General features: G+C 34.5%; 1 protein-coding gene across 1 annotated transcript; it reads left to right on the top strand.

Annotated features, from left to right (window-relative positions):
• The first annotated feature begins 5,187 nt into the window (after positions 1-5,187).
• LOC7489385 (tRNA(adenine(34)) deaminase, chloroplastic) lies at positions 5,188-10,658 on the top strand. Its single transcript, XM_024610836.2, has 4 exons — positions 5,188-8,984; positions 9,065-9,152; positions 9,445-9,572; positions 10,261-10,658. Exons 1-4 carry the CDS (start codon positions 5,395-5,397, stop codon positions 10,532-10,534), a joined length of 4,080 nt encoding a protein of 1,359 aa, XP_024466604.1. The 5' UTR covers positions 5,188-5,394; the 3' UTR covers positions 10,535-10,658.
• Positions 10,659-11,074: the final 416 nt, after the last annotated feature.

Below are 11,074 nucleotides of genomic sequence, written 5' to 3'. Positions count from 1 at the left end.
TTATTTTTATATCATGTTTAGATATTGTAAACAAAACAAAATAAAATATAAAAAAATTATATTTTACCATTAATATATAGAGTTTAAGAAGAAATAGAGAAATGATTCACCCCGCTTGAACCGGTAAAAAAACTATTGACTGTTTTTAAAAATTATTTTTGGTTAAAATAATTTTGTTTTGATTACTCTTAAAATTAAATTTGGATCAGCTGGGATGATTCATCCAATTCATGATTTGAACCTTATCTCGAGTTGAATTTTAAAATTATACTAATAATAATTTTTATTTATATATTGACTCGGTGAACTCGTGACCAATGACTTAGTTTCATGCATCTTGAGAATATCAATCAGCCAAATTTTCTTTAAATATATTTCGTTATCAAATGAAAATTAACAAGAATTAATGGTGTATAACTGGTAAATTAATGTATTCAATGATTTTTGGAATATTTCGTTCTTACTTTTATATTTATACTTTATGCAATTGAGAAAGATCGCTAATTGTCAATTAGAAACCTATCGATTGTGTAATGGAGCTTTAAAATGATTTTTATAATTTATAAAAATTGTTTTGGGAATGTTTGATATATATATATATTTTCTATTAATGATACTGTTGACCACAATGTTGTTTTGTTGCTACTTATTTATTTTAAATAATACTATATATCTCTGGAAATATTAATGGAATATTATCATTAAAAAAAACTATAGTGATGGATTATTCTTTCTCCCTTCGCGACTATTGTCACCTTCTATTAAAATTATAGCTTCGTCACTGGATCGTGGGTGCATATAAGGTGTGTTTTTTTTCTGGTTTAATTAATATCCCTGCAAGGCAATGAAGGGGGTATCAATATTTAGGGTAAATTTATCAAAGCCATAGCGTCACAGAGCTAAGAAAAACCAACAATATCACACCAATTTCAACTTAAACACAACAAGGAATACTTTATATTGGATGATTTAACAGTGAAAAGGGCTCACTTCTTTGTCAATCTTTCTCCACGACGTTGCCTATTACTAGTAGTCGTAGATAATACTAATGTTTAATACCACCACATGAAAGTTGGTGAAAGGAATTTCACATGAATGAAGCCGCTTTCAACATCAAATGACACCCGCCAAAGGCTACTGATCATGGCGGGGGACTTCGTTCAGATGAGTTAAGTTCCTCCTCCTCATTTTTATTTCTTTTCTTTTGAAGTAAAATTTAATTTAAAAACTTAAATAGAAATTTTATATCATATCAAAGAACTAATTCAATCTAAATACTTAAATTATTAAATAAAATTCAAATACATAATCTTTATTATTCTCTAATAATCTCCAATACATCAGAGATAAAATCCCAATCACAAATATTCCAGCTGATGCGCGCGGCAGTTGCTAAGGAAAATTAAACTGATCTTGCTTTCATCGATCATGATTGAGGTTAATTTCAAAATACAAAACATCAGAACGTGTGTGTGTGAATATATATATATATATATATATATATATATATATATATATATATATATATATATATATATATAGCTGTGATTATTATCCCAATAAAAAACCTCTTGTTTTTTACAAAAATAAAAGAATCAAAATTGGAATGGGAGGCATCCTGAAACGCGTTCGTCCAACAAGTTGGAGTGTATATTAAAACATTTCAGGCCCAGAGCTTCTACAGTTAGTCTTTTTTTATAGATAAACTAGAATTCTTCATTAATCAAAAGCAACAAATACAGAAAGATCCAGCCAGTTTAGCCACCAAGACTTACACATGCCCTCCCAGGAGATTTTATATACATTATGTGTGTGTGAGGGTTCTGTATATTATGAGTTTTATTACTATACGTAATGCTGGCCAAGGAATAATGAAGACGTCGAAGAGGACTGAAGAATTTTGAGGACCTATACTCAATTATTCATACGAACGCGTCAACGCCTGAGATTTCAAGCCATTGTAACCCCCTGATCCTTTGGATTAATTGATTTTATCATTCAAATAGTATATCTACTTAATTTATACTATCATTAATAATGTTGTTGTTACTCACTCACTCATACATACATACATGCATGCATGCATGCATACAGGTTCGAGTCTGCCTTTTGATTTCTTAATAAAAAAAAAACATGTTGACTGATGTGTAGTAAAACTATTTGTGCCACGTGAAATTCATGCATGTCTTTGTATTAAAAAGAAAAATACATGTTATTTATGCCAGGGCTTCATTAATTAATTGTAGGAGCTAATTAATCTTCTTTTGACGAATATAAGAGATTAGCTGAGACCTTAAGATGTGCCTTAATGAAGAGGACCGTGCGGAAAAAGAAGAACAGCTGCAACAGCTCTCAATTTAGAGATGTTTAAATTAATATTTTATGCGCAACACAGCTAAGTTCCGACAAGTGTACACTGCCATTAACAGCAATTTCATCATTTAGGTTTACTGAGGTTTTAATTTAGTCTCGTATTTTTTTCAATTGTTATGATTCTAATCGCGAATTAATATTATTTATTTAATTATTTTTTATGAATAACTTATAAATAATCAAGTTAAAAACATGGTTGATGAATCTTTTTGACTCGAAACGTCTATTTGGCTAAAGAAAAATAGTACAAGTTAAGATTGAGAACTAATATTAAAGTAGAGTTTTAATTTAATTTTATAATGATTTTTAAAATAAGCTAAACATTGTTTATAACCAAATATATCCATAACTTTTGTCCAAGTCAAGAGTTTAATCAATCTACAAAATCAAAACATAATCACCAGAATAAAGGGTTGCCACTAGCTGATCATCTTAATTAAAAAATGATAAACTGAGTCTTTTTTGGCAACGTATACTGCGTTTCCACGGACAAATGAATAATAATTAATGAATTATGTCAATTGTGAGTGCTCTGAATTGGGATTTAAGAGAGAATCTACTTTGAAGGTGCTTGTTAGCCATAGCCACCATGCATGATTTTTTCCACGGGCCGGCCGGCACCATGCTTGATTTGAAGTTATCAAACAGAATTGCTGACTTTTTATTAGGCACAGAGAAATTAGGTATCCAGTGATGAATAATCAATCGATTAAATATTTATTTAATTTATATCTAGATTGCCAGTACTGTACAGGACTATATTTTTTAAAAAAACAGTTCCGTTGTTAAAATTTAGAAATATGATTGTAGTTGTTTTTTAAAGTATTTTTTATTTTAAAATATATTAAAATACATATTAAAATAATATTTTTTACTTTTAAAAAGTTATTTTTTATATCAATATATCAAAATAATTTAAAAACATTAAAAATATATTAATTTTAAATAAAAAAAATTAAAATTTTAAATTTTTTTAAAATTACTTTCCAATCATCATCACAAACACGCCTCGTATTTAGCAAAAATCATTGGCAGCTAGCTAGTTTCACGCCATTGAGATTTTATGTTTTTATCTTAAGAAAACATCATCGAGTATATTCTCGTAACACATGTATAGTATTAATCTACTACTACGATAAATCATCAAAATCATTATTTTTATCCTCTAAATGATATTATTATCTAAATCCCATGTATAATTAAAATAACAAGAGTACGTACACAATCTTGTAATTTATTTTGCAAGCAGCATAACTTTTCATAATTGGATGTTGATTCATTTCATAAGTGAGTTTCTTTTTACATTATCATCTCCAATTAAACTCTAAATAAATATTTTAATAAATAATTTTTTAATAAACATATCTCTTTTGTTTATTTACTTGTCTGTATCTTTAAGGAGGATTGATAGTGTAGCCATCGTTAGTTAATCCTGGAGTATTATAAACTTTTTCTAACTTATATAAAATTAATATAGTATAAATTAAGAGAGATTGTGTATTTATTATACACTGTATTATAAAATACTATTCATTTTAATAGTTTTTTTTTCTTTCTAAATCTATTTTTCTTTCTAATTCCATACTTTAATATTTAGTTTATTAAAGATTATGCTTCACAATTTATTTTGGTTTGCTTTATACGTTGTTAGCTTGGTTTCATAACCCGTGTCACGAGTTTGACGGGTTGACTCGAGTTTTGTTTTTTAATTGATATTTTTCTTCAATTTAATCATTTATCATTGAGTTGATTGGATGTTAGGCTTCATGATTTATCTTGGTTTATTTTCTACAAGGTTATATCGGTCTCATGACTTAAGTCATGAGTTTGACGAGTTAATCTAGTTGACTCGAGTATTTTTTTTATATTTTTTAATTGATATTTTTTTTTCTATTTCATCTTTTAATATTAGGTTGATTATGAATTAGACTTTATGTTTTATTTTAGTTTGCTTTCTATAAGGTTATCTTGATTTTATGATTCAGGTAATATGTTTTGCGGGTTATCCCATGCAACTCACGTTGTTTTATCGTGTTATGTTTTTAAATTGTTTTTTTTTCATTTTTAACCTTTGATATTAGATTTATTAAAAACCGAGATTCATAATTTATTTTGATTTACTTTTTATGGAGTTATTCGAGTCTCATGACTTTAGTTGCGAGTTTGAAAAATTAATCTAAATTGACCTATATCATTTTTTTGTTTACTTTTTATAAGGTTATCATAATCTCATAATCCGGGTCACGAGTTTGATAGGTTAATTCAATTATTTTTTTATTAGTTTTTTTCAATTTCATTCTTCAACATTGGGTTGATTGAGAATTAAATTTCATAATTTATTTTGATTTGCTTTATATGGGGTTAACTCGGGTTGACCCGGATTGATCCAATATATTTTTATTTCAATATTATTTTTTTAAAAATATTTTCTTGATTTTTTATGAATCAAACTATATTTTTACGTTGTTTCGATTGTTTTTAGATCCATCAAGGTGATCAGGATATATCAAATTAACCTCCACACAGTTAATTTTTTTATACTAGAAAAATATTAACAATAAATATTTTTTTTATATATTAATAAAATTTTAAATTGACCCGGAATAGCGCCGATCAATAATGATTACTAGTTAATAAAAGAGACTTTAATTCGGCAAGTAAAAGCACAAAAACTCAGTCTTTATAGTGGGCTGGATGGATTGGACTTCTTAAGAAGACAATTTTAGATCAGAGCCCAATTAGTATTACATTGAAGGCCCAGTAGTGTTTGGTTAAGTGCAACCACATGAAAAGCCAGCAGCCCAGTTTGTTTCACTCTGTATAGGCGACCGAGTTAAGCCAACCCAGAGAGAGTCAACTCATCGGATTCAAAATCACTAGCTCTCTCTCAACCGAAAGTAGAAATCATGAAACCAGTTCCAAAACAGAACACCTCACATGGTTTCACTCCCAGTTTCAGCTTAAAAAACTCCACAAAATCCATTAAGGTAAGCCTCTCTCTATAACATTGGAAAAGAAAAGATGCCCAACACTTACATTAGCTTAGCTTCTTTGTCTCTTGGAACGAAAGGGCCACTTTCATTTTCTTTCAATGAATACTCTAACTCATTAAATGAAGGAAACCCATTTTTATTACAATCTTGTTCTTCATCATGTGGTTCTTGTTGTTGCTTTTCTTGTTCTTGTTGTGCATCGTCATCATTCACTACTACTGCTACTTTACATAGAGTGCCAATAAACCCAGGTTTTTTTTTTGGGTTGAGGCAAGCTAGTCTTATTCAATGTTCAGCTTCTAGAAGGTTGATCTTGGGTGGGATGGGTAGGGATTATTACCGCGTCCCGGATTATGGTGTTGATCATGGTTGTTGTTTTAAGGAGAATAATGGGAGTGAGAAAATTCTTAGGAGAAGGAAGGGAGGGATTGGGGGGGTAAGATTGCGCGGAAGGCGATGTTTTAGTGGGGTTAATGATGCAGAGACTGTGATTAGTTTGTTGAGCGAGGAAGTGAGTGGACAGTGTTTAGGTGACGGGGAGAGATATTGGGGTTTGTCGAAGAGAGTGGAAATGGTGAAGAGGGGGAATCACAGTGGCGGAACTCGCAAGGGGAGGAGGAGGAAGAAGAATGTTGGGCTCAGTTCATTGGAGGGTGATGCAAAATGTGAATTTGAGTCAGCTAAAGTTGAGTTGAGGAAGGAAGAGATGGAAGACCAGAAAGAAAAGGAAGAAAAGAAAGCGGTTTCAAAAGGGGAGAATCACAGGGGAAGGAGAGTGAGCTCTAGTTTTTCGTCATTTTATTCACTTTCTTCTGCAGGAGATATTGAGAGTGACACGGAATCTCTGGATGAATATGTTGATTGTCCCAAAGAATCATCAAGTGGATACAGGAAGGAATTAAGAAGTGGAGAGGGTAGATCAGAGGGGCAAGTTGTGGAAGAGTTTAGGAGGCATAGAGATGGCACAGAGTGGAAGGGGGAGGTTCTGGAAGCGAGAACTAGTGCAAGAAGGACTGGTGTTGAGTGGGATCCGAGGAAGAAATCTGAGAAGAAACTTACTGAGATTGAAGAAACACAATCAGAAAGAGAATCCTCACAAATGCAATCAAGAATGGCGAGAAACCATGAAAGTGATTACAGGAAGGTATCAAGTTCTCATAACCAGATTGGCAATGAGGATGAGAAAAGTTTGGCGGTTAATTTGGAGAAAGAAACAAGAAAGCGATATTGTCAGATGGGGGATCAAGTCAAAGAGCAATCTGAATTCAGAAGAAGTTACCAGGAAATTACCAATAAACAGGAGAGGAGTGGAATAAATGTTGAAAAAGCTTCCCAATCCCAGAAGCGGTTCAGTGGTAGAGAAGAAAATCTAGTGGATGCAAATTTGGTTTGGGAAGGAAGGGATGAACGTTATAAAAGAGTTGGTGAAACTGCTGCAAAAAACAATATAAGAAGAGCCACTCACCAACTCATTGACACATCAACAACTGAGAATGCCAGTACTGAAAGAGTTTCAAATTTGCAGAGGCAATCTGAGTCTAGAATGAAGATTCTGGTAGAAGATAGAGCTCTAGGATCATTTTATGAGACAAATGAGCAAAAATTCCAAATGGGTGGGCAGACAAGTGGACAGGTTCAGTCAAGAAGAAGTTCACAACAGTTATCTAAAATATCAGAAGTTCATGACAGTAGTAACAAAAAGACTTCGATTCTACTATCAGAAACTAGAATGAAGCAGCAGGAGGTAAGTAAAAGTGTTGTTTCTAGATCAGGTACCGAAGCAAAAGAGCACCAGTCGCACACAGATCAAAAAGCTCTTCAGGGAACTGAATCCAGCAAGGTATCTGGAGATGCCACCAATATATCTCTGGATTTCACCAATGTGTCACTGGTCCATGCAAGCGATATGACAATGGTCACCAATTTTGGCAGAACTTCTGGAAAGAGAGTTTTTGATCAAGAAAATGAATTGACATCAGCTGTGAAAGCCATTTGCGAGACAAGGGAGAGAGACGATAAAATTGAGCAAAATCTCACTCAGTCCAAATCTTCAAGTGAGGTTTGTAGGGCTACTAACAAATTAAGGCTTCATGAAACAACTTCACAGGAGGCCTTTGATTCTCAAGCATCTGCAAATATGGTTTCCAAAGTTGGAATTCAACAGGTTGATGTGGGGGAGGGGAATGAAAGAACATCACAGACAATAACGATGCTTCCCTCACCTCAATTGTTAGATCGAGGTTCATTTCATATTAATTCATCTGGTGGGATCGCAAATCAAGAGGATTCCAGAGAATCTTTGGAATGTGGCTCTAGTACTCTGTATAGAAATTCTGGAAGGAGAACTGCAGTTTTCCAGCAGGAAAAATATGGTGGAAATAAGAAAGATGAGATATATGGGGAGGCTTCAAATCTTACCTTGACTGAAGATGCTCTTGGTTCAGCTCATCGTTTAGAGGCGTCATCAATGCAGTTTGTTGGAGAGTTTGTTGAGAAAGCTAGGCATGAAGTGTCAACTTCTGAAATCCAAAAGGAGAAGACAGTTTCTGATACAAAGTTGGCATATGAAGTTGAGAAGCAGAGGCGAAAGAGTTCAAGTCAATATGATACTAAAGACTTACAGTTGAAGAGGCAGGACTCAATGCAATCATCTGGGGACTCTGGAGAGAAGGGTCCTTCAGATGAAATGTGGAATGTAACAAACCCGTCTGTTCAGGAACCTCCAGAGACAGAAGCACCAGCAGGTAGCACAGCAATCAAGAGTATTGTTGTTAGGAGAACTGGAAGGTCCATGTGGAATATCATCTCAAATATAGTACGACTGCGCTGGGGTTCACATGCTGAAACCCCTAAATCAACTCGAAGATCAGGTGGAAAGAGTTTGTCAAATGATTCTGTTACTAGTGAAGCATGGTTTTCTGGCCATGAACCTGATGAAATCAGTGATAAGAATCTGAAAAGGGAAAGAAAAAGTATGCCTAAGGAAGCTGCCTCTTCTCACCAGCTGCAACTAACACAGACTTCTAGTCCAGATGAGGTAAAAGCATCTGACACATTTGGATCAAAGAACGTAATAAGACCGCTTGAAGGAGACACTTCATCTCCTTCAATTACATTAAAAATTGGGTTCACGTCAAAAGGTATTTCCTCACCTTCTGAAGAGGAAAACCTTGGTTGTAGTCAAGATAGGAACAATTCTCAAGTTGCTACATCTAGCATGGAAGTAGGGGAATCATCACTAGTTTTATCGCCGCCTTCTAGCACAAGTGGTCCCATTGTGGAAGAAAGTTTTGGTGCTGCTAAAAATAATATTTCTGTTAGTGGCTCAATGGAGCTTATGGAGCGACCTGATAGTGAAAAGTTAATTGAAGTAGCAGGCTCTGAGGGGAAGGGTGTGGAGTTGAAACAAAGGAAGCTTCAACGAAATGAGCAAGTTGGGAGAGACAGATTCAATGAATGGGAAGAGGCTTATTTATGTGAAAGTGAGCAGCGGAAAATTGATGAAATGTTTATGAGGGAAGCCCTGCTAGACGCCAAGAAGGCTGCCGATTCTTGGGAGGTGCCTGTTGGGGCCGTGATGGTGCATCATGGGAAGATTATTGCTCGTGGCTACAACCTGTAAGTTGTATGCACTTGTGATTAAAACCTTATATTGTGCTTCTTTATTTTGGGGTTTTATGTGGAGATTTATATTTCAGAGTGGAGGAGTTACGAGACTCCACCGCCCATGCAGAAATGATTTGCATTAGGGAGGCATCAAATCAACTCCGGTCATGGAGGCTTTCGGTACTTTCTCTTTGTTTTGAAAGCTTTTATTTACTCCCTCGATTCTTTTGAAATAATCAATGTCATAAAGAAACTATAATTATTAATTAATGCATTCACTCTTAACTAGTTTAGTCATTATCAAACTGTTTTAACCTCTTCAATGACTAAGTTTTACATACGAAAGGAAAAGATACTAAGAAAATTATATCTTATCAAATGAAAGCTGACTTTCAAAGTGGAAATCACTTTTCAAGGAACTGTTCTAACTCTGCTGATATTCACAGCGAGGGCTTAATGATTTGATTTGCAGGAGACTACTCTTTATGTAACACTTGAACCATGTCCTATGTGTGCTGGAGCAATACTTCAAGCAAGAATAAATACTCTTGTATGGGGAGCTCCCAATAAGCTTCTTGGAGCTGATGGAAGCTGGATTAGGTAAGCTCATCTTCCTTGAAATCTCATTGAAATGGGAGACTGGTCTTTTGTACATCTGACTATTATTTATGAAGAATCAAAGCCTTGTTCTTAAAGTGTTTTACTTGATAAAAATTATGAGTGCCAAATTCGTTTCAAAACAGAAATGCCTTATTTGGTCCGTCCATGCTGAGACTGGTTAATGGTTATTAAAGTGATCTGACCATACATTATGTCCCAATGGGAAAGGGTTAACATTGCCTTGCCATTACAATATAATTAGACTTAGATACACTTGGCACATTTTCTTCCTTTTGAATTGTTCCCCTATCCTGTTTCTGTCATCAATGTTCATAGTGCTCCCAATGCATCCGTGGATCAAAACATAATTAATAGAGCACATTTATTAAATCAGTCATTTATTTCTTATTATATTTTTTTTATTGGGAAGAAAATGATAAATTGGTTTCCATAGCCATTATCTGAAATGGCTGCTGGTATTACATGAATCTCTGCTTGTTCCAGTCACCACAAAGTAAATCCCTGCTAGAATTGGGGGGGGGGGGGGGTGGTTGGTGGTATAGAGGATAGAACAAACCACCATTCACACGCTAGTTAGATTCAAGTTGATCAGGCATTCAGCCGACTCATAACAGAAATTTCCGAGGCTTATGATTCCCAAAAGTTTCCTGTGTGACAATCCTTGCAGGCTTTTTCCTGATGGACGAGATGGAAATGGCTCAGAACTGGCAGATAAGCCAGCCGCTCCAGTCCATCCTTTCCATCCAAAGATGGCAATCCGGCGAGGAATATTGGAATTGGAGTGTGCAGATGTAATGCAGCAATTTTTCCAGCTTAGGAGAAGGAAAAAGGAGAAGAAAGAAGATTCCCCTCCTCAACCTTCATGTCTTCCCATAACAAACCCACAATCTAAAATCCTCGGTAAGATGCAAGATATCTTCCATGCCATGTTCTGTTTGTAAGAGATGGTAGAACACCATCAAGTAAGTTAATAAAAAACGTTCTGGAAACTGTATTATCTTTCAATCCAATTGAATATATATTCGGTGTCTTTATGAGAATATGAAATCCAACAAACTTCAAATCGCCACGTCTAAAGGTGAAAAATGACTTGGGAATAAAACCTTTTATTAACATTGAGAGATAATCATATCATTGAAAATAGTCACAGATATCAGTCCTCAGGGCCCAGATATCTTGATTCCATGTGGGCCTGCGGTAGCAATTGTCATAGATCAGCTGTGGCAAACCACTGTAAAGTGTAAACCGTTTTGAGTTATTATCTGTAATTGTAACTGCAGAAATTTTGTATGTCCGTTGTGGAAAAAAAAAAAAAAAAAGGGGGGGGGGGGGGGGGTTTCGTTGGCAGAGACTGGTGGATATCGTCAGGTTGGCAGAACAGCCCCAAGTTATGAAAGTTGATAATTTGATACAATTTGCTTTCCCAATTGTGGGTGGTTAGAATCTGGCAACAGATGGTCTCAAGCCTGAACTTGTGGGTA

The sequence above is a fragment of the Populus trichocarpa genome, chromosome 10, assembly GCF_000002775.5.
Source record: "Populus trichocarpa isolate Nisqually-1 chromosome 10, P.trichocarpa_v4.1, whole genome shotgun sequence".
NCBI classification, from domain to species: domain Eukaryota; kingdom Viridiplantae; phylum Streptophyta; class Magnoliopsida; order Malpighiales; family Salicaceae; genus Populus; species Populus trichocarpa.
Note: the sequence above shows the minus strand (reverse complement) of the source record. Positions and strands in the feature narration are given on the sequence as shown.